The 25,655-nt window shown below is 41.6% G+C and overlaps 1 protein-coding gene across 4 annotated transcripts; it reads right to left on the reverse strand.

Moving 5' to 3' along the window:
• Window positions 1-217: 217 nt before the first annotated feature.
• SPTY2D1 (SPT2 chromatin protein domain containing 1) lies at window positions 218-21,309 on the reverse strand. 4 transcript variants are annotated; one of them, XM_037402243.1, is made up of 8 exons: window positions 21,081-21,309; window positions 20,581-20,713; window positions 10,850-10,964; window positions 8,069-9,349; window positions 7,790-8,002; window positions 6,821-6,977; window positions 6,079-6,156; window positions 218-3,837 (listed from the first exon to the last, which is right to left on the reverse strand). In XM_037402243.1, the coding sequence occupies exons 2-8, from the start codon at window positions 20,707-20,709 to the stop codon at window positions 3,741-3,743; spliced, it is 2,070 nt and encodes a 689-aa protein (XP_037258140.1). In that variant the 5' UTR covers window positions 20,710-20,713; window positions 21,081-21,309; the 3' UTR covers window positions 218-3,740. The 4 variants fall into 4 exon arrangements, 3 of the variants coding, with proteins under 3 accessions (XP_037258140.1, XP_037258139.1, XP_037258142.1); XM_037402242.1 differs by having other exon boundaries at window positions 7,790-9,349; window positions 21,081-21,308; XM_037402245.1 differs by lacking the exon at window positions 20,581-20,713 and having other exon boundaries at window positions 7,790-9,349; window positions 21,081-21,307.
• Window positions 21,310-25,655: the final 4,346 nt, after the last annotated feature.

Below are 25,655 nucleotides of genomic sequence, written 5' to 3' on the forward strand. Positions count from 1 at the left end.
CCCAAACTACAGGAAAAACTGTTGATTTTCAGATGTTTTCTGATTGCTTGGGTGAATCCATTAGTTTTTCATGTATTCTTGCTAGCTGCATTGAGAACAAGAGAACAGTTCTTGGAAAAGATTCAGCCTAGTGCTGCTGTATGTGACATTTCAGCAGAAACCAGCAGAAAAGAAATCTGAAAAACCTTCCATAAAGTAAACCAATGAGAAATAGCAGTAAAACGTTTAATGCCTATAATTTATTGTATACATACTCTGCAACTTGGTGTGTGCAAAAGTATACACTTTCTAGACAGCACTGAAAAACAGTTAAGCTACGTACGAGGCTTCAACCTGGTTTGTCACATTGTGTAAAAAGACATTTTGCATAAATGATATCCCCAAAGGAAAAAAAAATGGGCTACAACTAGAATCACCCTTATTTATACACTAACACTTTAATATTGCATCACACCCACTCACCAAAATAAATAGTACATTCATCACAATTTAAACACCAGTCTCTCCATATATTTATTTTCTTTATGACATGTTTTGGTCTCCAGAAATATGCATCAGCTACTAGGTTATGTTACAAAATGCAAAAGAAATAGAAAATTAGTTCTCCTGGACAATATTTTGGGCTTTACACAAAAATAAATCCAGATTTCCATAGAGATCTCATATAATTCTTGAAAAAAATTTATTTTAAAGCACAGCACAGAGCTGCACACTAAGGCTTCCTGTGATATGCAAAACCCTGGCCTCCAAAAGACATTGCTGCAAAGTGAAATACAGCTCAAGTGTAAATACAAGACATTTTGAAAAAGTAGTCATCAATAGAAAGTGCCCTTCATTTGATTTAACATTAGCAGTAAAGAAGTAGCTACTGAATTGTGATCAAAGCCAGACCTGGAAGGGTTTTATGAGAAGTATGTAATTTCACCCTATCAAGTTTAAGGATATAGAATCTGAGATAGCAGAAACCAACCAACATTTTATACTCCTACATTCATTATTTTTTGACACAATTTAGTAAAAAAGGCACATTTTCAAACAGTGAATTAAAAAAAAAGATGTAGAACCTAAACCAGAATTTCATTAAATACAATTAAATCATTAGCTTAACATCAGATCGTCGTAAACCAATATAAACATTCTTCCAGTTTTTATTAACGTCAAATTCAGATGCACTTTGGACAAGTACTGAAGTAGTCTCATTAGATTAATACTGTTAATCCAGCAAACAGTAAACGTTTTTGGATACAAGGTCAGAAATCAAACAAAAATTTAGTTCCTTCCTAGCCGCTTTACAAATATGCAGCAAATGCAAACACACTAAAATCCAAACATCTGTACAAAATTTGAAAACCATTAGCATTCCATGCCAATTATGAGAAAGTACTTCTCAACTGTAAAATTGCAAGTGTGTCCTTGAATAATTTTTCATATGAAATAGACAAAAATCAAGCCATGATCACTGTGTGACGAAACAGTTACACAGTGTCTTAGGGAGGCTAGCAGAGTACATTCCAGTCACCATCTAAAAGACAAATGACAAAGTGCTTTACAGATTAAGAAATGTAACTGATCTTGTAAGCAGAAAGCAGTGAAATAATCAAGTTTTATTTAACCTATATTGATCTGAAATGCAGATTTAACTCCCAACGGAACCAATTTTGAATTAATATATCTTTTGCTTCATAAGAGGCCTTTTTTCCCCACCAGGCAGGAAGTTACTCACAGCTGATACAGCTATCTGGGTTTATAAGACCTAGAGCCTTTCTCCAGCTAAAAAGTAGTAAAAAAAACCCAGTAACTTCATCATGGTCCCGGTGTTCATCATCTTGAATGGCTAATCTAGGAACTACAACAGAAAATTAGATGGTCCCAATGAAGCAAAGTGAATACAACACACTTTTAGACAAGCAGTGAGGTTACACTACCTTGCATGGTCTCAAGTGCATACATTGAGAAACAGTTTTGTTGGTTAATACAGACAGTTAAAAATACAGAGGAGCAACGAGGGATCTTCATCTGGGCTCCCTGTCAGCCAATACTGAATTGATTTATAGAAGCTATGCCAATAGCTTACTCATGTCAGTGTTTTACTGAGGCAGTGAAATGCTACACCATCGACAGAAAACATCTTAAAAAGGCAAATCTGTTTTTTCTTACATTAAGAGTCAGATGTTTAAAATTCAGCAGTTTCCAAGATTGTTCCTTACAGGTTGCTACCTGAACTGCTTCCTAGAGACAGTGCTGTTAAGAGTAGCCCCCATAGGAAAGGTTCCTTTGTGGTTTTCTACAAGGCAATTTTTCTTTTTTATTCCTTCACTTCCCCTTCCTCCCCTCACCCCATCCCGCACCCCACCCCCCAACACCCAAAGCCCTTTTTGTACTTTTCCAAGTACTTCTAGCATTAAAACATAACAGTCTCAGCAGCTGAAGCCTGTGGTACTATCAACGGAATCCTGGGGCAAAGCCCAGCAGTAGATACTGGTGAGACTTGAAGGGCAACCTGGGGAGATTACAGTAGGTGCAACACCAGATACAAGCTTTAGACTCTTAGTACCACTCCTGTAGACTTACGTGAACCCTGTGCTGATTGTAAACAAATTCAGTTACTGAAGCAAACAGTCTTTATATGCATAGACAGAAATAATGTGCAAATATGGGCATTAAGGTAAGTAACTGAACAAACTCTCTTGCTATACATAACAATTTAGATTTTTGGTTTGATGAAATCACAAGTATTTGCTAGTTAACATGAAGCTGTTAATATCAAAGAGTTGCAAATACATTCTAACAAAAGTTAATTCTGATGTGCTTTCTAAACAGTAGACCTAATTAGATAAATGACTGCTTCACATTTTAAATCATTTAACACATCGGATGTTTAATGCAAGAAACAACATGTGCACTGTACACAATTTGTAAAAGCAGCAGAAGCTGTTAAACAAATGTGAAGATTTACAGGGCAGGAAAAGAATTCCCAAGCATAAGCTTGAGCCCAAAAGCACAAGTCACATACAAACACTAGAAACTCCTGTCTTCAGGGTTTGTATTTATCATACTGAATTAGACTGGCATTGGAATTCCAGACATGCCAAAAGCCAACATAATCTTTTGGCTGTATCTGTAACTGTACCATTTCCAAATTAGATGACTTTTCTGTTTAGAAATAGAGGTTCAAATTATTTTTACGGGTCCTCGAATCAGAAAATAACGCACACTTTATTGCTTTGAACATCTGTGGCAACAGCTGAATTTATACCCAAGCTGCTTCTGTACAGAAGATGACATTTCAATACTTTGAGGCTCAAGTTGGGAGACAGAGCAGAACCTAAAGCGATTTCATTAAGTCTCAAGAAATATCAGGGAACAAGAATGCTATTCCTTTCTTTCAAGTGAATGCAAAATCAGTTTACTGGTATATAGGCCCACACAGTTCTGAGCCAGTGCATAGCTAGTCAATATTTCTGCTGGCATCTTGAACTAGTTTAATCAATGGAAACATCTATCAATTTTATTCACTTAATATGCATTAGTGCATTAATTTCTTCATTAAAAAACCAACCCTGGCAAGTATTAAAAATAAATATCTTATTTAGGTCAAACAAAAGCCTTGTTTTTCAGTACTTTAATCCCTTTAAATATTCTTTTGTCCTCTAACAAGCAAATGGAAACTAAAGTAGAATCAGAGATGTATGGAGGCAGAGGGTAGCAGAAACATGAACAAAGTCAACACCATGAGTCAGTTAACGTGTCCTCAGCTTCTTAGACTGTCTCTTGCGTTTTAATTCTTCTTCTTCCCGTCTCAATTCTTCTAAGTCCTCCTGAACACCGAGTCTCAAGCTGCCAAATAAAATTAAATCCTTTACACACTGCTACTCAAGAAAATGAAGTTTGACTTCTACTCCTCCCCCAAGAAAAGCAATCCTCAAGTTATTACAGCTGACTTAAGCAAAAAATTTAGATCAGTTCAACAACCATAAGTTTTTTTTAATTATAGCAAGAATACAGCTTTAAGGAAAAACAAATCAAGATCTTACCATTAGATTAGAATAAAATATTTTGAGGGAAAAATTATTTAAAACTTGTTAAAAAAAAGTTGTTAACCTTTAACCCGCAAACCTTACCCACCCACCCCGCCCCTCCCCTCAATTTTAATAGGAAAGGTCATTTTGTTCCCTGAAAAGAAGCTGCTGAAACACATCCATCAATTCTTGCCGAAGTGCCACTTACAAGTCATAACAGGACTGACTCTATTAGCTCCTGAGAGCCACCTAAACCTTGTACATTGGCAAGGGACAGAAAGGGTATGTCAAACAGTAGCAAAGCAAAAGTTTGTTGCAACTTCCTGGCTTCAGGCACCTGCTCAGGGAGCTGCAAACACAATGGGCTCCAGCCCTGGCCATCTAGCTACCATGGCTCTGATAAACAGGCCCACAGAAGAGACTGCCAAGACAGCATGTTCTAGCTATGTCCATGCATAGTTTCTTCAGCTTCCTAGAAGCTGGTATGCTGAAAGCAATACTTAAAACAGTATCTGCAATCACCAATCTCTTCTTCAGTAAGGCCTGGATCATCTTGCTGATTTGCTACTAGGAACAGGTATGGCAAAGTTACTATTTTGTGATCAGCTACTGCCTCACTGGACGCCCTACCAAGCACACCTGTACATCTACAGATCATTATGAAGCACCCAAAAGCAGAGTAGCATGCGCCTAAACTCAAAAGGTTCAGCCGTATGACAATGAAGATTCAATGGAACTGCTCCAGTACAGCCTCTAAAATGGATCTTATGCCTAAAGAAGCAAAGTCATCCTGAATTCAGGAAGCTGCAGTCATCCAAATTAACAGAAACAAACACATCAAGGATCTATGTGATAAAGCTGATTTGAAGCATCATTTTTCATTTCAACTTAGAACTTAACAGCTATAATTTTAGTGGGTTTGCCTAGCTAGAAAAAAGTTCCTCATTTCAAGGGTACAATGCTTTCAACCAAACTCTCAAAGAAAAGTAGCTTAGCACTGAGAATAAACTCAATGTTGCTCAAGTTTCTTATCTCCTTTTCCTTTATGCTGCATGTGAAGTTAAAAGTTAGCCAGGCATTCAGCTCTGCAAAGAACTATAGGTCTTCAAGAAAGAATTTTGTCAATAGCAATATCCCTGTAAAACTCTAGTTGTTTCCTCTAACTCCATTTAGCAGGCTACAGCTTTGCATGAGCTGCAGCTATTCCCTAGGAGCAAGGCAAAATAAGGGCACTGACTATAACTTCAAGAAGATGCATTTCCAATACTCAAGGCACTTTCTGAATAACACTACAAAAAACTTCAGTAGAAAAAGAAAATTTGGTAACTCAGTATATTTCAGTATTTTCCATTACCTATAAATAACTCTTATAACTCACAAAGCTTGTTCCACCAGCCATTAAAAACCAAAAAGAAAATCAGTTTATGAACATCAGGTTTTATAAGGAGACATAAGAATTGTGCAGGTCTAGAGGCCAAAATCCATATGGAAGTATAATCTTCATATTTTAAGTCATTAATTACAGAAGTTTGTCAAAGTACTTTTTATACATACATAGAAATATACACACATGTATATACATAAAAACAAATAAATCTCCTTTCAGTTCTCAACTAGCAGAATATTCTAAGGTTTGGGACAAATAGAAGGGTTTAGCATTTCAACTGAAATTTGATTTTTAAAAAAATATTTTGGGGCATAAGTTGGTTTTGGTTTGGGGCTTTTTTGTTTGGTTTTGGTTTTTAATGGGGTTTTTGGATGGGTTTTGTGCAAGTTTTTTGTTGGGTTTTGTTTGTTTTGTTTTGTTTGGGTGTTGGTTTTTTACCAGCAAAGTTTGTGATGCATATGAGAATGAACATACACAATTCATTTACTGGATTTATTTACTCTTCCCACCACTGGCTGAGTTTCATTTTTACCTAAGCTTTCTTCTAAAAAAAAGGTAAGGCTTATTTACTTCTGCTACAAAAAGCAGCAAATATCCACTCTTAACATAGCCTCATGCCCTGGGCAATAAACAATCTTCCCACATTCTGTCTCAGTTTAAACCCATGCATACCTCCTAGCTTCTTCTTTCTGTTGCTCTCTCCAGCTGCTCTCCATATAACGTAAGGCATAATCACTTTCATCTTTGTATCTGGAAATCAAATATTAGCTTTCAGCACACTAAAAACTCATGATAATGTACAGTTGAGTCATGAATTCATATCCCTTAGAAAGAATAATTACCTTGTCATACACAGATGTTAATGTTTTGAAAGAATCCAAGTTACAAGCCTTTAAAATGCTTGCTTTCTTACACCGTTTTATCAGACAGGCAAAAAGTATTTAAACAAGCCAAAAAAGAGCCTTCATTTTCCAGCAGTTCCTAGCCATACCAAGGTAGATCCTCTTACAGAACAGCTAACACTATTGCATTTAGCAGTTTATATTCAGGCAGCTACATCTGATGAATTCTGAAATATTGCAGGCTGCTACAGAAAGCATTTTAACATCCAATAATAGGAAAGAGTTGCTATGAATTATACAGGTGAGACAATATAGAAGCTGTGTTATTTTTCAATTGTTTTGTATTGCACCAAATTTTACTGCTCCCCAGAAAAGCATGGCAAGCAGTGTGAAAATTCAAGGTCCCTTCTGCACAGAAGCAGCTCTAATCCCTGTTAATTTCTGCAATGCAAAACTATTTTTGGCTACCAGCACTTCCCCTATTTCTACAACATTTTTATTTGTTGAACTATATTAGTTTCTGCTGTTCTATTGCTTGTTCTGTAGTATGTTAAAATTGACATTTTTCTTACCTTTTCCGGTCATAGCCAAATATTTCCCGAATATGTTTTGATATTTCTTCTTGGGGCTCCCCTTCATCTTCAATGAAGTCATCCATTTCAGAGTCATACTCATCATCATCATCATCTTCTATTTGTCTCTTGTAATTAATAGGTGGTCTTCCAAGACCTAAATGACAGGAGAGTAAAAAACACATATTAATTAATAACATCAGTATAACATTCCTTTAACAGTACTTCTCCTTGCCATACCTTGGACACAGCCATTTTTACAGATCTGAGCTTAAAGGTGGAAAATTCTGCCTCAAGCTAGTAATTTTCAAACTCGGTGAAAGGAAAGACTTCCTCTAAGCTGTGCTCCAGAAGACTGCGTGTCAGTACCACCAGTGGCTTCCTGAGGAAGCTACCAGACAGAAGTCAGGCTTCGGGGTTGTTCAGGATTTTCCAGGCACTTATTTGCTACAGTCCATGCTGCTTGTTCCTGTTCAGAAATAATTTTTTTAGAACTGCTCACCTACTGATACTGTGAATTTGCCAAGACACTTAAATATCAGTCACAGGTTTGCTTTTTTTCCATGTATCACTTTAAGCATCTGTTATTTAAGACACTATGAAATTTTAAAGACTAAGCATAATTGAGTGATGCAGGAAGTGAATCCTTCAATTCCTTTCCTTCTAACTACATCTATATATCAACAGCCATCACAGGTTGCTTAATTTTCTTTCATATACTACTTCAAACCCCAGGCCTATATTTCAAGGCATATGAACATAGGTAAAAATAAGAAGTTGCAAAGCAGGAAAAAAAAAGCATTCTACTGTCAAATGCACTCTTTAAAAGGCAAATATTATTTTGTCCAAGTCCTTCCTAATTGGATCTGTAACTGGCAAAGACCCTCAGCAACCTCAACTCAGACATATACAAAAAATATAAAACAAGTAACTACATGAAAAAAAAGTATTTGTTCTAGACCTTTATACCTTGTGGATGAAATGCAGGTCTATGCCCTTGAAAAGATCTCATTCCATTTATTTGTCCATTGCTAGGTCTTGTGACTAGGTTTTTAGAAGAAATAGTTTCCGATACAACAGTACACTTTGGTTTCACAGTTGTACCCAAGCCACTGCCTGGTCGCCCAGGTCCTGTGCTTGGGTTGATGCCCGGCCTTCCTGGTCCTGTCCCCAAGCTGCTGCCTGGCCGCTTAGCTCCTGTGCTTGGACAGATTCCTGGCCTTCCCGGTCCTGTTCCCAAGCCGCTGCCTGGTCGCCCAGATCCAGTGCTTGGGTCGACTCCTGGCCTTCCTGGTCCTGTACCCACGCTGCTGCCTGGTCGCCCAGGTCGGGCATTTGTGCTGATGCCTGGCCTTCCTGGTCCAGTGCTCAAGCTGCTGCCTAGTCGCCCCAGTCCTGTGCTCGAGCTGCCAGCCAGCCTTCCAGGTCCCATGCCTGAGCCACTGCCCAGTCGCTCAGGTCCCAGGCTTGAGCTGCTGCCTGGCCTTCCAGGTCCCACACCAGCATTGCTGCTTGGTCGCCCGGGTCCTGCACCTGAACGACCACCTGGATGTCCAGGTCCTCCTTTTCCTAAGCTGCTGCCCGATCGTTTTGCATTGGAGTTGATTCCATGCTGAAGGGCTGAAGCACTTCCTGATTTTGCATGGGCAGACTTTTTCAGACTGGATTCTTTAGCAGATGGTATCCTCTGAGCCCCATTGGCTGCTGGTTTTGAGGGTGGCACCTGAGAGCTTGAGCCAGACTTTCCAGTACCATTGACAGGTAATTTACTATGATTGCCACCAGTAGAGCTTTTTAAGGAACCATTTTGTGAGGCTTTTTCCATTTGATCAATTCTGGAGGAAGATGATGACCGCAAGTGTTTTTCAGCCAGTGCTGGTGCTTTAGATTTCCTATCAGTACCACTCGTAGACAACAGACTGCCTTTCAGTGCAGAATGTTTATCCATTGAGCTTCTGTTAAGTTTTGCATTTACAGATTCTTTGTGAGAAGTAACTTTTTTTGAAGAGCTCGATAACCCTGTACTCTTAATCTCCTTCTCACTTTTCTTATGCATGTCTACTCTCTTGTTTTTCCGTCCCAAATACTCCCTCTCTCTCAATTCTTCCGCTGTTCTGGGTCTCTCTTCTACCTTTTTCACTACTTTTATTTCCACTGGTTCATACTGTTTTTTTTCAGCAAGCCTTAAGAGCTCAGCGAAGTTCAGAGGTGCTGGTGCACTTTTGGGAGGTGCTTTGGGTTTCACTGCAAGTTTGGATGGTTTCTCTTCATGTTCTTCTTGCTCGTGCTCAGATTCAGTCTGACTGTATTCAAGTTGCTCTGTGTCATCTTCCGTTGCATACTCAGCCTCTGGGGCCTGAGTGATGTTCTCACAAGACCTCTTTTTTTTAAACTTCTCTTCAATGGGAATGCCATTATAGCCATAAAAATTATCTTTTGTTCGTGAGGCCATAGCTCTTGCCTTTCTGTCATGTTTCAGTTCAATACGCTTAGCCAAGAGTTCTTCCTTCTTTCTTCTTTCTTCCAGTGCTGTAAAAGAATACCAGGAGAAAGTTATGCAAAAGCCCTACTTTTTATTTCAGCTTCTTCCAAACTGATAAACCATTTAGGACAGTAATTTAAGGATATCTGGCTAACAGCTATTCAAAAAGAGACTGGCAAGTTATCAGAGGTCTGCCAACAGGGCAAGCTAACCAACCTGGATCAGCTACTCTGACAAACAGGCAAGCAACTAAGTCAAATGCTGCTATTGCAAACCCACCAAAGTGATTCAGCTGAAGCAGCTCTCCAGAATGCTATGCAAACTAAGGAGAATTACTGTGTAAGGAGGTACAAGACTTCAGGAATCTCTGGGTAATGGAAGGAGTTCTAAGACTGAGCAGAAGAATTTTGAGACTGTACAGAATTTACTATCAGATGTTTAAGGGAAGAAGAGGAAAGGGACAGAGTCAAAGAGTATTGGGGAGATAACAATCAGAAAACAGGCTGAGAGTGTGTGTAGAGGGGTGTAAGGGAAAGAAAAGAAGCAGCCAGCCACTGATAAGCAAGCTGCTGGTCACTGCATTTGTCTGATAGGGTACAGGGCTCTATCTCCACAATTTGTCATATATTCTTAATTAACTGGTTTTAGCTGTTTTCTGCGTAAGTATGCTCTTATCTTGAGTCTGTGTGATCTACTGATAAAATTCAGGCTGAACTAGCTGGTGAGGAGGATGAGAGGTCTGAACACCAGACACTAAAAGAGACCAAGGGAGTGGGAGCCAAATACTAGGAAGACTTCACAAAAAGCATCAATTCTTAGAAAATGGATTGGACTAATCATGCTTTGGGTGCCTGTGAGATACCAGCCACTGCCTATGTTATTCTATTGTCATGGGCCATGGCTACACAGAGTGTGTAGGCACGCCTATGTGGAATTCATGCTCAGTCTTGCTTCTGGCAACAGTGATTAGAAGCACGCTTGTGACAGGCCCAGGAAAGGAGGAATACCCTGGGCCACCCAGTCCATCAGATTTGGTTAGCTTTAAAAAAACATTAACAGCAGAAGCAATGCAGGTTTAGTTTATTCTACAGACTATTTAAAGGAAATATTAAACTGTGGAAAAACTGTGGCTCACACAACACCTCTGCCATACAAATTTAAAATTCAGCCTGTATTAGTACACTAGATTATAACACAACAGGAACTCTTACCTTCCCCCCACCCCCAAAGCTTTTCAAAGTTAAGTTACCAAAGGCCTAGATGGTTTCCTGAAGTATCTCTTTACCTTAACCACAAAGCACCTCTTTACCTTAACCAATTCTCAATCTCCAGCAGTATATGTTAGTGTAGCTGATTAACATTTAACTCCTTAGGAAAGCACACAAACACCCCTAGTCCTTTGTTAGTCCTGGCTTTCCCTCAGCATCAGTTATGTGCTTAAGAGCCAGAAACAGATGCGTAGCTGTATTTGCAAGAGCTTTGAATAAGGTGACAAAGTCTCAAAAAGTCAATGAAAGCTTCCCATAGGAAATATTTTGGACTGTTACCTTTTTTTCTTTTTTCTTCTTCTTGCCGTTTAAGAAATGCTTGCACTGCTGCAGACTCTACACCCTTGACTTTTGGAACCTTTTTAGGAGGACCAACAGCCAAACTGTACCTTTTCTGTAAAGAACAAATAAGTATGTCAGAAAAGCTATGAAATATAAAAATATTTAGAGTTTAAAATTGAAGGGCTGCGTAATGGTCATGTACTTGACTTTGAGCATAGAAATGGTACAGAGTAAACAAGCAATGAATTCCCACTGAAGCTAATAGTTGTAATGGATACACGTGACTCCTAGCCATACTTTGGTTCAGGCTAAGGAGCAACATCCTTGGGGTGAACTTGTGAGCTAGAAAGCCTGTGGCTTACATACAAGGGAGTAAAGGTCTTGAAAAATATTTTGAAAGGTGGTTTTGAAATCCAGAAGTGCAAGATAACCAAAGCACAGAACAAGATGCCAGATGTCTTCATTTCAGCTCTGTCTTGTCTATATTACTGACTAGCAGCCAACTACTTCACCCTATAAATACGATATCAGGATGGGCCCAATCTGAGCTGTCCCCGAATGGCAACTGGATTGCACGCCAAGTCCCTGGAGCAGGGACACCTCTCAAGGTTAGAAATTCCTTACCTGAGACTAAGAGATCCTTTCTTACCCAGGGCAGAGAGATCCCTTACCTGTGACAGAGCCTCAATAAGTGACTGATAGCATGCTGAATTAATGTTCTGAAACATTACTAATCCACGTAGCTACTCAAAATTATTATAAACATTGTATAGATAATTCCATTAGGCAAACTGTTGACCAAGTCCAAGACGTGGCTGGATCCAGCCACACCTAGGCTCCAAAAGGTGTTTAGAAAGCAAACCTTGTGACTCAACAGGAGGGTCCTCCTCACTCTTTGCATCTCTGGTCTGTGTGAATCATTCCAACTCAATTTTCCTTCGTATGTTTTTTCCATGCAGTAATTAATAAGGTGAACCTTGCCATCAAACTGACTGAACCTTGTCAAACCACTGTTAAACTCTTAATTCCATTGAACTTATTGAGCTCTATCAAATTATTATTTTATCTCAATAAAATATATTGCTGCTTCTCTCTTTTAGCAAGGTGCATTCCACTCATCAGCAACAAGACTGCACTCAGTTTTCTGAAGGAATGAACAGGAAACCAGAAGACAAGGTAGGGAAACCAAGAGCAACGAGTGAAATGCACTAGACTGAGAAGGAATGCAACAGCTGCATCAGCAATGGAATAAAAAAAATTTCAGCTCACCCGTAGTCTTTGGCCAAGCAGGAAAGAAAAGCAGACTACAGACCAAGCTGCCAGAGTCTGTTCAGCTCCAGACTTCTGGTTTACAGGTCCATTAGGGCTTTCAGATTTTTTGTGGCCACTTGTTTCAGTTTCAGGTTAACTTATTCAGTGAAAATAAAGCAATCCACTAAAAAGATGGAATTACTCCAAAAGCTGGAACTGACTTCACCAGCGTAATTAGGAGGCCAATCTAAAACCAGGGATACAAATTGTGATACTAATTTTAGTTCCTGCTGCAGTGATCTTAAACAGAAGACTACTGTACAAGGAGCTAGTGATACGCGTACCAGTTTACCTGAATAGGTGCAGGCCTGCACTCTACTGTACTTACCACTTGAGACCGTTGAATGAACTCAGCAGACTAATGGTGACAGAATGTGCAGCCCTTGCTTGGCACCTGCCAATTACACCACTTGCATGTGGTGTAATTTGCCAGGAGAACAGATGGCACTGGGGGGACCTTATTGCAGCCTTTCAGTACTTAAAGGGGGCTTATTAGCAAGAAGAGGACAGAGGTTTTAGCAGGGCTTGTTGCAACAGGACAAGGGGTGAGTGATGGTTTTAAAGATTCAGGCTAGATATAAGGAAGAGATATTTTATGATGAGGGTGGTGAGACACTGGCACAGATTTCCCTGAGACATGGTAGATGCCCCATCCCTGGGAACATCAGAAGTCAGCTTGGACAGGGCTCTGAGCAACCTGATCTAGCTGAAGATGTCCCTGCTCGTTGCAGGGGGTTGGGCTAGATGATCTTTAAAGGTCCCTTCCAACCCAAACTTTTATGATTCTTTGTCTCATTATATCTTGAGGTGAAGCAGCACATTTTCATATAACATCCTTTTGCTCGGCAGAGGAAATGATAGAAAATCCTATAAAAGCTCTGAAGACTACACTGCTGGCGATCCTCACCACTGACAGAATTTGCAGAGCTTGCCATGCCTAGATGTCTGTCCAGTGCTGTACAGCTCAGGGTTCCAGCAGCTGAACAGATATAAAGTTATCTATGCTATCCCCTTTTTTCCTTCTCCTGTTACACCCAATAAATGTTATTTTAGAGCCCAAGTGCCTCTCTTACTAGGATTTATAATGAACACTTGCGCTAGTGTGCTACACCAGTTCAGGCATTGCCTTTCATAAATGTCCATTATCAGACTGGCCTTTAGAATGATGAAATGAAAAGAAAAAGACTTTTTTTCAAGCTTCTTCCCACAAACACTCAAAAGAAAAACAAAGCAATGAAAGAGACTTGCAAAGATAAATACAACAGAAGGCAGTTAAACCCAGAAGCAGATGGAAAGCAGAATACGCTTAGAAAAAACCCAGCTCTGAGGTTTGAGTTTTGAGTCTGTTTACCCCCACCCCCGATTTCAGTAGTAAGCCAACAGACAACCTAAACCAAGACTGTCCACATGGAAAGTTAGGATCCTCACCAAATGAAAGAGTGGTGGAATATGGTCCCAAAGAAAAACAGTACCACTAATACAAGTGCCACACAAGTCAGTAATCACATAAATATATTCTTCTCATCATATAGCCTTATGAAACAACTTTAAAAAATTAAATTAAAATATGTGATAAAGATACCAAATCCAAATGTTTTAGAAGCAATAACCAGGCAAGCTAGCAGCATAACTCCCTTTAGATTTCGTTATCACCCAATGGAAGCTTTCATTCTAATTTGATTCATTGAATCAGCAGCACATGAGCAGATCCTTGGATAACTTCTAATTACTAACATGCAAGCCCATACGTTGTCCTGTATATATGTGCCCTAAGAAGCAAGTGTCAAAGACTCATTTCTAAACTGCAGCCAAAACAGCTCCAAGATGGGCAGCTACAATGCCAGCTATTCATAGTCACCTTCAGTAATTTCTGAAATAACCAAAACAGAATTACAAGGATATACCATCCACATACACTGCAGTAGTAAACCCTGACATGTTACCTTATTGTATTAAAGGCCTTCTACAGTCATGCTCATTTATCAAGATTCACCACTGTCCAAGAGTCTACCACAATCTGAGAACCAATTTTGTAAATCCTTATCACTTGGAAAAGCAACAACTCTGAACAATTTTTGGTACTTACAATTGAAATCATTACAACTGATCATCAATAGCTAGGACTGTTTAAAGGGTAAGAAGGTAACTGGCGCTGGGCCCCTCTTCTGAGAAGCAGAGAGCCTTCCCTCCCCAACTTGTCTTAATTACCCCGGAAGTATTCCTAGACCTAACTGTTCAGGAAACCCCCAACCACAATGCAGCACACCCTCTCAATTTTTGCTCAAATGTAACCAGTGACTCATGTGGCCCAAAGTGATCAGGCATGCTCCATCTAAAGCAGAACAGAGAGGGAAAGTAATCCACATGTTACCAGGGAAAACCCTTTCAGGAAAAGGTTGTTTCTAACATACTAATTTGCTTCAATTTGAGGTACTACGCAGTATGCTCATCTTAAGCGTAATAGCTATGTAAATTATCTTAAGTTGTTAAACATCTCATGTTTTGCCACTGGTAACCTAATATGGCAAAGCTTTATTTAATTATTCAATTTCTACACAATTTCTAGAAAACAGACAAAACAGGATTTTCGAAACAGAGGACGCTGTTGGATTCAGTCTTTAGGGTCCTTTTCAATCTGAATGATTCTAGGAATCTGAAAGAATTATTAGGCTTAAGAAGCACCTTTGAAAACTGCTAAACAGCAGGGATGAATGTGGGTTGATCTATCCTGTTGGGAAACTTTAGAAAGAATTAAATTGATGGGGAAGCAGTTTTCAGGCTTTGTTTTGCTGCACTATGACTAACAGTGCTATCCAGGAGCAGGTCTGTAAATCAGCTTGACAGACATGCTCTTTTCTCACTGCCACTGATACGGCAAACTGTGGCAAATTCAAGAACTTAAAAGTCTTCCTGTCAGTAGCATTTCTTGATACTACCAACTGAAAACATAGCTAAATGATTCATACATGAATACCCATTTTCTGTACTGTGAATCACTACTATTGTGTTGGTAAAAGTTCTGTTCACTTTCATGTAGAAATGGCATAAAATAACCAGCTCAAGTGCAGTCTTTTTAAAAGCACTGAACCGTGCATGTGTTTCACAAGCACTGACAAAGAGTTTTACATACAGTGCAAATGAAAATGCAGCAGATTCCAGGTAAACCAGACAAAGCAAGCCAGGGCATATGTCATCATTATTCTGGCTTTTTATAGCTATTGCCAAGTTGGTTAATTCAGAGAAACAGAAATGTTTAGCCTTAGGAGAGCGCAGGTCAAGCTACTTCCAAAATTAGTGTTTACAACTTAAGTAGCGCAGTGTTATCTCTGGGCAGCACGTAGTAACAGCTCTAATGGAATACTGCTGAGATGCACAGTGGGATCTGCTTTACCCAAACAAAAAAGTAAAGGCTGTGGAAGTGCCTTTCTTCAACTGTGTACCCTCAAGAAACAACAAGTCTCTTCCTACCAGTGGGTAACATTTCTCCTGAGGTTTCTCATTTTTCACCTTACTATCTGCAACTCTTGCCATAGCTCCCTACCTAGTAACTGGCTCTTTCTGAATCTGACTAATGGCACTTTAATAGTATGGTGGAAAGTCTGTTTCAGTGCAAAAATCTCACTTGTTTTCCACTTACAGCCAGAATTAACTGTTTCAGTGGGCTTTCTAGCATTCAAAGTTACATGACTGACAAAGCAGCAGACTTTTTTTCTCTGAAAAGTATACCTCAAAACAAAAAGATTAATAAAAAAGACTAGTATTAATATGGTAAATAAAAAAAAACATTCCACCAGGCTGTATGTGCCTATACATTCACACATATGCATGCATACTGACTTGTGAGAGATATATATCAGACATAGTTTATATAAGACATCCATTCCTTAAATACAGAGTGCCAGTGTTTAGCAACCAGCCTTGGCCAGCACACAATCTCCAAGTCACAAGTTTAACTGTGTAATCTGCAACCAAGGCTTTGCTCTTAAATCAAAGACTTACTTTAAAGCATAGCATATGATCCTGACACAGTTGCAGCTGTTTTAAGTGCCAAATCTTAGACTATAGAAGAGATTTTATAAAATAATTGTAAACTTTATGGCATCCAAATGAAGTCCCAAAAGGCCTAGACCAAATACTAGACCCAGAGGCAAGCAACAGTAGTAGTATTGCCTTCAACAATGATCAGTATCTGCACAGGCAGCAATGCAATATAGGAGTGATCAATTTTGCCAAACCTGATTCTCAAGCAGAGCACCTGTACAGCTAATGATTTTTGCTATAGGCTTGCACACATAATGTAAAGATAATTCCACTTGTGGTATCCAGCATGGACAACTTGCAGAGGTTCTCACAGGGTGGGGTCGGTTTGTTTGCTTGTTTTTCCCTAGCAAGTTGTGACCCTTGTATGTTACAACACTTTTCCTGTTCTTCCTTACCATTCATCGAGATACACAGCCTTCTGTCCAGGTTTCAGCTGGGGATAGTGTTTTTTCTTAGTCGGTGCTGCAGTGCTGTGTTTTGGATATAGGATGAGAGCTGTTGCCGAGCAGTGCTTACTCTAAGTCAAGGACTTTTCAGTTTCCCATGCCCTGCCAATGAGCAGGCACACAAGCAGCTGGCAGGGAGCAGAGCAGCCAAATGGCTATTCCATACCACAGGACATCATGGGGGCTGTCGATTGCTGCTGGGGGACTGGCTGGGCATTGGCCAGTGGGGGTGAGCAACTGTGTTGTGCATCACTTCTCCTCCCTGCTCCCCTGCCCCTTGGGTTTTATTCCTCTTTTTCTCTCTCCTTTTCATTACAACTGTTATTATATTTTACTTTGATTATTGAATTGTTCTTACCTCAACCCACAAGTTTTAATTTTTTCCAGTTCTCCTCCTCATCCCACCAGGGGCAGGACAGGGTAATTTTGCAGCTGCACAGTACTTAAGTTGCCAGCTGAGGTTAAACCAGACCACCTTCACCAATGGGAAGTCCCTGTTTCCCCCAAAATATTCTTTGAGGTATAACTTTCCAATAACATCATTAAAGGTTCATTCATCCAGTTAAACCACACACATGCTGTTTGTGCCACTCCTCTTGCAACGCCCTAATACTGGTTCCTCAAAAGAAAGCTTTCCAAATTTTAAGTGGTCATTTGCATCAACTGCCCAGGAGCTGTGCTGGTAATTCCAAGGCCTCTGCTACAGTAGTATCACCATCCAATCTACAGACAACATGCTGGGGTTACCAGCAGCTCCCTCCACAGTTACACTTTCTTAGAATATGGGCACATAATGCTCTCTCAACTACTGTTATCAATGCCTAGTTATGACAAAGTAAATGGCAGTTACCAAGCGTGCTTAAATTTTATTCTCTTCAGGTGCTAACAACCCTTACCAAGAGAAAGGCTTTACTATAAGGTTTTTTTAACTGTCAGCTCCTACTGTTCCCAAAACCAATTTAACAGGGTCATACATCTGATTCCTAAAAATGCAAAAGAATTTTTCTTAAGATTTTGCAACTGCTGTCACAACGCCCAAGCTAAACCATTAGCTGAAAAAATGCAGAAGTTTCTTCTGTTAAATACTTCAGACAGTAACAAAATATATATATATATATTCTATGCTTTCCTTTCTGTAATTATATTGTTGTCCCTGTTTTGATCTGCTTATGGAAAAAGATATCAGGAATAGGAAAAGCTGAAAGTTGTACACATTTTAGTCAGCATTTGAAATCACCTGGAACTTAAGTACGAAGGTCAGTCAAGCTGAGAGTAAAAGCTCTCCTTGCTCCTTGCCAACTTTTTACACATTGTGTATCTCTCAGTTCTCCTCATGTGGATGTTGATACAATACAAAGCATTTCTAGACTCTGTTTTGAGGCAAGTTTTAACCACATAAGTGCATGCACACCAATCATGCAGGAGTCTGATTCTATGACAGCAAGCTGTACTTCACAGCCATTTTCCATCTTTCTCTTGCAGGGCTTCTCCTGCCTATGGGCAAGTATTCTACAGTTTGTAGATCACCATTTCACGGGCAGGCTCTAACACACAGGGTCCTCTGAACAAACCTGGAACTTTTGCTACTGTTTTACTTTGCAAACACTTCATGTCTGGTAGCTACCTGTGCTGTCAACTTTACTGGAAGCTATTTTGTAACAGTCATACTCACTATGTGTCAGTCTGACTTAACATGAGAATTTAGCAAGTGCTGAGGTGGATGACAAGCTGTTTCCGCTTTGGGTCACCTCTTTGGGGTTATATGCTATTCTGTATCAGAGTTTTTCTCAGTTCGGTACACCAAAGATGCATCCTCCCTTAAAAGAAATGAGATAATGTCTAATAAATTATTAATGACAATAGAAACAAGGTGAAACAAAAGCATGACTTGTTCCAGCTGTGCTCAGTGTATTTAAAAGGAAAGCCTGTAACACAGTTTCATACTTTTAAGAATATCTTCCAGACAAACATCTCACAAGTGCTTCACTACATCCATTAGGTCACATAAAACTTGTGGCTTAACAGAGCATACCGATATTAAATCTCATAACTGTTATGTCTAATGAAAGCAAGATCACACTGGAAATCTAATGAACTGCCAACGTGAAATCTTAACAATACAGACACACAATACTGAAGTCCCTATGGAACATTATGTGAGGAAAAACTGGGGCTCTTTGCAGCAACTGCTACAAAGATTATTAGCAACACATTAACAGTTTATACACTAGTTCATATATGTACTGTTTTATTTAGAAACAAAACCCGACACAACCAATAGGGCACCGAAAGGCTGATTTCAGCAATGTTCCTTTTGAATCTGGATTTCCATAGGGAGATGAACAAGCAGATCAATTTTTACAGGGACATGATGCAGTACCTGTTTTATGCAGGTCCCTCTTACGATACAAGACCATATTATTTCTTAAATTGAGTTGTTCTGTAATTTTTACTTCTGAGGTGTGTGTATATATACACACACCACTTGTGCATGTTACTATTTTTCATCACAATAGGCATGTAATATCAAGTTTAGTGCACCATAATGTTTAAAATAAACTTCTAAAAGGGAAAATCAGGGGATATGCTCATTAACACAGGAACTAACATTTCTGGAAACATGTTAACTTTACATACTAGTAAATTTTGTGATTAATCTGTATGGTAATTTTAGTATTTAGGATTAATTACAGTCTTCCCATATGAACCTACTGTATGTACGAGCTTTAATCTAGTGGAGTTACTTTGATGTCCACTGATCAGAAAACCTCCACAGGCCCTCTTTTGAAGCCTAACAGCTGCAGATAACCTCAAGCAGTGCCAAGAGCAGCTCTGCTTTTGCTCAGGCACTAAGGCAAACTTTGCAGTTAACAGGTGCGCCATAACTTGCAAGAACAGCAAATTCCTTCAGTTATGGATTGAATTGCACTCTCATTCCATGAGTTAATCAGGTAAGCAAATCCTAATGCCGCCTTCTATAAAAGGAGTAACAAAACCCTCATCCACTGCACAAGTAGGATTCCCTCACTCCATCATCCCATCTGTAATAGAGAACATGGTGACATTTCATCAATGTTTCATCATGATTTAACAACTACCTGTGACAAAAAATAGTGGTACAGTACATTAAAGCTGCATGAGAAAACTAAGAACATAAAAAGATATTTAAGTGTTTAAAATAAGAGCTACAACAACCCAATGACAATTCAGTAGAACCACTTAAGAGTGATAAAACAGCCATTTACATTTCTTAAAGTATTTAAATATTTGATATTTTCTGATTTACATTACAAACCAGGTTTCTACATAGAGTCAGAGACAAACTAGAGCATACTAAATATAAAAGAACACATTTTATAAGGTTTTTTTAAACCATGATGGAATCTGATGATTTGCATGTATCTGCTGTATGGCTGGTCCGTATTATCAACTGATCGCAACATTAGTGACCATTGCCAAAGTGTTAACAGTGATGGAGAGAAACAGAGATACTCTCAATTCTACAGTGTCTCCATTTCAGCAGGGTCAGAACTGAAGAGCATGCTTTTTCTGTTTTTGCTGTACTTCATGCTAAAAACAACTGCCCACCCCTCCCGTTTACTCTGGTTCAAGCAAGCTAATCACAGGAACACAAAACCCGCTCTCCGTTAAAGAATAGGCAGGAAAAGCGTTTCCCTAGCTGGTGGCTACCAAAGAGGAAGCGTTTTTATCCAAATAAGCACACACGACTTATAGCTTGGGTCCTGCCAAAGGAATGAAACACGGTACAGTAACGTACCGGAAGGCCACGGGCCCTTCCCGCTGCCGGACCTCATCCTGCCAAGCAAGCAGGTTATTTCATACTGAATCAACATAAGCCCGAGAGCTTGAGTGAAAATACAAACGGCTGAAGCACAGGCTTCAGAATAACATTCGCAATAACGCGAATACCTTTCGCCAACATCCCCGCGCAGCTGTTGCCGGCTGCTCCTCAGCGGTGGATACGAAGGCACCGGGCAGCGCCGCACACATCCAAAACTTGCCGGCCTTTGTCCCCGACCCGCGCCGGGGACGTGGCATGCTCCTGCTCCCAGGGCAACAAAAGCACTTACCCGGCTTTAGCCACGGCCGCTGCCCCTCCCGCATCACCGGCTCCGCTCCCGGCACCTCGGCGCTACCGCGGCCAAGAGGCGCCAGCCCCGGCCGCCCCTGCCCGGCGCCGCACGGGGCGAGACCCGAGGGCAGCGGGAGCTCCGCCCCGCCCCCGCCTCCCAGCCCGGCAGCAGGCTTCTCCGGCCGGCGGGGCCCAGCCACGGCCCGGCTCCGGCAGCGTCGGCCAGACCTGCAGGCCGGCTGCCCCGGGCGGACATCCAAGCACGACCCCCGCCGCCCCATAACCGCGCCGCGGCCACCACGCCCCAGCCTCACGCCCCCGCCGCCCCCAAGCTCACCGGCACCGAGTTCAGTCCCTGCTGCTCCGAGGCCATCACGAGGATATTGTGGAAATCCATGGCTGGCCCAGGGAGGGGGATGAGGCAGCCACCCCGCCACTCCCCTCCGCGCCCGGCAGAGGAGAAGGAGGAGGTGGTGCCGGCCAGCCAGCCGGCCGCCCGCCGCCGTCACCGTCGCCCCCCGGCCCGGCCCGGCCCGGCGCAGCGCAGCCCGCCTCTCGCCTCCGCTCAGCCCCGCTCACTTCCGGCCGCCGCCGCCTGCCCTTTATATAACCTCGCCGCGCGCTGGCGTCACACCGCCGCCGAGTCACTTCCGCTGTGACGCGCGCCCTGCTCCGGAAGACGCGCGGGGCGGCGGCGGGCTGGTGCCGCAGGCAGCTGGCGGGATCCCTGGGGCTGTCCCCGTGCGGCCGCTGTGAACCTCTGGCGCCCGGTGAAGCGAGCGTCAGCCCCGGCCCCGACATGGACGTGCGTCCACAAACGGGTGTAAACTGCCACTTTTTCCTTGGCTCCGCGTTGTCGTTTGTAGCAGCAGTTCGCCCTGTCTCGGCGCGGCGGGGCTTGCGGGGATTCGAGAGGGCCGCGCTGTGGGGGGCGAGGGCCCCGGACCCGGGCCGCCGGCGCGGCCAGCTCGGTCCTGGCCGCCGCGGCGGCCTAGCAGCCCTGTGAGAAAGCGGGAGTATGCGCTCGGCCTCCGCTGTGAGCTCCGTTGGCTCACCGGGTCTTGGGAACGGCCCATGGCCTCCAGCAATGCACGGCTGCAGCCGCAGGGCCTCCCGGGCCCGTGTGGTGCCTGAACCAGCTATGCTCTGTCCCAGCAAATATTTTCCCAAGTATCTGACAACCCGCAAAATGGTGCAAGAACACCAGCTGACTGAAGGCTCTAACATTGTGTTGGTTGTCAGCTCTTTGCCTATTAGAGTTACATGAGATCCAGCTGGCAAAAATTCCTCTGCTTTCCACACTGGTGCTCACAAAAACCTGGGCACCGAAAGGAAGGTTTTCTCGTCTTTGTTTCGTCTTTCTCTAACGTAATTTCTTAACATTGCTATTACTTGTCCACTCTCCACTTACAGTTCCTCCAGGTTCCTGCTGTTTCCTCTCTCCCTTTGCCTCTTTGCTGCCCTCACTTAATTTTATCCCAAATCCGGAATTCTTTTCAGGGTGTAGCTATAAGCCATGTTGCAACCTGGTGTAAAGATGCCTAGCGTGGCCCTAATCGAAGGGAGGAACAAGACCATTTATTTGAGTGAGGCACTGCACCACTTAACTCAAAGGGCTTTTGCAGTTCTTGAGCTACGGGAGACCTGAAGTTTTTTCTGCAGTGCTTGCTCTGGTATCTCTTTGTGGCATCTGCTTCTGCTCCTCCTGATCTTCTACTGCTTTCCCTTGGGCTACAGTCCTGATTTAACCCGTTGTTGTGTAAGAACGTAATCTTTCTTTCTCTTCCTCTTAATTCTCATCACCATAAGACATTGCACTGACTTTTTGCTCCTGACTCGGACCTGGATCAACTCAGAACTCAGAGGGTTTCTGCCCTGTTTATAATATTACTTTCTTTAAATGTTCAGCTTTAAGTATTTTTTATTTTTAAGACTTTTTCATCACTCTCTTCACAGGCAGTGAGTGGTTCACCAGTTTTCTCTCATTTTTAGCATTCTGTTACCTGCTGTGGTGCCATCAGGAAGGTTATGGCATTTTGTGGTAGTCTTATCTGCCACCCCATCACTGCTGTGGTGCTTCTTCAGTCAGAGTTTCCCTGCTGCATCCTGAATTTCTTGTATCTCCACTTCACTCTTCCTTGACAGGCTTTTTAGTATGACTCACATTCCTGTATAACAACAGCAGCATTGACAGAGTGATGATTGTTGCTCTTTGACTTTTATGTTTGCTTACTTTGGGTGTTAAGAGTTGGCAGGAATACTTGGCTAAATACAGTCTATTCTGCTGACTGCAGTCCTGAAGATGAGTGGAGAAAATCTCTCCCTGCACCTGAAAGAGGAGTTATGACCAGGCCAGGGGAAGGCATTGTGGTTGTTTGTTGCATGCCACTTTTTGGAAAGCTTTAACCACAGTTGTTACCTTTTCCTGTATATGACAATATCACATGTCCTTCAGCAGAGGGCATTTACATCTGTGTTAGGGCCAGTGAGAGAAATAATAGCATTGTGTAAGTTGTGCTGCAGACATTTTATAGGGCAGTAGCAAGCAATGCTGAGCTGCATCAAGATTCCCATGTAACACCCATGGCACTTAAAACCAGATGTGGCATATGTTATACAGTCAGTGTGATGCTTTGATGTGGTCCAGTCTCTTTTTCTGGCAGATATGCAACAATAAACAGGGACCTCCATGCCACATATGGCTACAGCTCTGTCCTCCTTGTGTCTTAAATTGCTTCCCAAATTGTGATCACTTTTCATCACCTTTGCATACACTTACAGGGTGATAAACTGATCCAGACTAGGCTTGCCAGGATTCCCAAGTACAGCTAGTCTGTCAGCAACAAAAGAAGAAACAACTTTTATGCTTTTAAGCCAAACTGGTATTTCTGTTAAATGAAAAGACCAAGAGAGAAAATGTTTCTTCCTTTTTTTGTAACTCTCTGATCTGTCTGATTCTGTGCATGACATCTAAAACCAAAACCCAAAATAACTCCTCTCAATTCTCCCAAGAACACAGAAGAATTTCTGCTTCTGTAAAAGTTCAGATCAATTTCTTTCTTTCTGCATATACCTTTTAAAGTGAGAACTTCACTAAGTTTTATTTTTATTAAAGATCTCCACATTAGGAAATTACTTGGGACTAGAACTGTTTGGAAAAGACTCAGAAAATATAACACAATATTCCACCAGCAAGTGTCTTCATTGCAAATTTTTAATCAGCTGTGCTCAACAACAGTTTTTCAGTCCAGCCATGGACAAGGCATATGACTAATCCTATTAAGTGAAGTGTGTTTAAAGAATTAAGAGGCTTAATTACAGGCCATCTGCAGAGGTCAGATAATCAAAGGCTGCTTGGTTTTAGCATTTTCTGAATGAGTAATATTTGTGTGAGTTTTCCTTTCCCCTTTTCATCCAGCGTACTTTCTGCAGTAAGTTAAATAGCTGTTCCAATATGGCCTTTATTAAGTGAACTGAATTATCCTCATGTCTGACAGACAGGTCTCAATCATCAGGCACTTAGACATTTACAGAGATGGCGGTGTGTGTTCAGAAGAAGCCTAGGACCGGGAAAACACAGGTTTGAGCAAATCAAGTTTGCATAGTGTGGTGCCAGCCTACTGTATAGCTGCTTCTGATTTGAATTATTAAACACTAAGATTTTTTCCCAATGATACATTAAACAGAAATGGAAAGCAAGACTCTCGGGGTGATAATTAGCTGGTATTGACAATGTATAATGTAGACATCTAACTTAGATGTCTAGATTACCACCTTTGGCTCCAAACAGGAAAATCAGAAGAGCAGGGATGAGAATTGTCTCCTTCCTCACACCCAAAAAGCAGGATCAATTATATTTATGTAATTTCTAACAGACACTTGTCCAATCTGCGCTTCAAAAAATCGAAAAACAAGGCTGTTGTACCCCATGGCAATCTCTCTTGCTGTTTTTTTAATCTGCATCATGAGAAAGCCGTTTCTAACATCCAGCCCAGATCTCTGTTGCCCACTGAGTCTCTTCAGCAGGTGAGTTTACTGCCCTTTCCTTCAGAAATACAGTGCATGTATTTAGGGCCCTCCTACTGGGACTCCCCTTTCCCTAGGGTAAACCACTCCAATCCCTCCAGTGTTTCCTCATAAAACCTCTTAATTCTCTGTTCTGGCCAAAGCCGAATACAATACTCTAACTGAAGGTTTACTAGCCCCAAGCACATCAGAAGAATAGCTTCATTTGCCTGGCAAACGATATTCCTTTTTATATAGCCACCGGTGCTCTTTGCCTTTTTTGTAGTGGCGTGGCTGCCTCCCGTTTGTGTTGTGACCCGTGCTAACCACCAAGTCTGTTCACACAGTGATGCGATCAGACCAGCAATTCTACAGCCTGCATTTGTGATGTTGGTAATTCTGCACAGAGGGAAAGCACGTCACTCCCTTTCCGCCTGATACGGAAAATAATATAGCAAGAAACCTAAAACTCTGCCGCAGGCAGGAATTGCATAGATAATGGGAACCATCAGTATGCAAGCAGGAGCCCCGTTGTCCAAGGAGGGGGCTGTTAGCACTGATGCAGATGAGCTCAAGAAGGTACATAAGGAGCCTTCTGACAAAGACGTGCTAACTGTGAAAAACAAACTGCTGAAGAGATAAGACTCAAGGATACTAGAAATATGAGAAAAAGAAGGGTAAAGGTAATTGTAGTGGGAGATCGCGACCTCCTACTCAAATGGCCCCCCCGAAGGAGGCGGATCCCCCGCTCGCAGAGCATGCGTAGTGAATTAAAAAGGAGCTGTACCTTTAAATCGAAGCGGGGAAGAAACTAACCAATAAATAATTAGGAGGTGTAGCCTTTGGGCGGATCTAACCAACGGAACTGTATTAATGTGCACTGTGAGCTGAACTAGGTGTGCAAGTT

Source organism: Falco rusticolus, chromosome 10, assembly GCF_015220075.1.
Source record: "Falco rusticolus isolate bFalRus1 chromosome 10, bFalRus1.pri, whole genome shotgun sequence".
NCBI classification, from domain to species: domain Eukaryota; kingdom Metazoa; phylum Chordata; class Aves; order Falconiformes; family Falconidae; genus Falco; species Falco rusticolus.

Bases quoted from the DNA above. Each gene is read 5' to 3' on its own strand.
- SPTY2D1 (XM_037402242.1), bottom strand. From the start codon at position 20,709: ATGCCACGTCCCCGGCGCGGGTCGGGGACAAAGGCCGGCAAGTTTTGG. The intron at 10,965-20,580 runs GTATTCGCGTTA...TGTTCTTTACAG, and splicing joins CGCGGGGATGTTGGCGAAAG to AAAAGGTACAGTTTGGCTGT. The intron at 9,350-10,849 runs GTAACAGTCCAA...ATTCTTTTACAG, and splicing joins AGAAGAAAAAAGAAAAAAAG to CACTGGAAGAAAGAAGAAAG.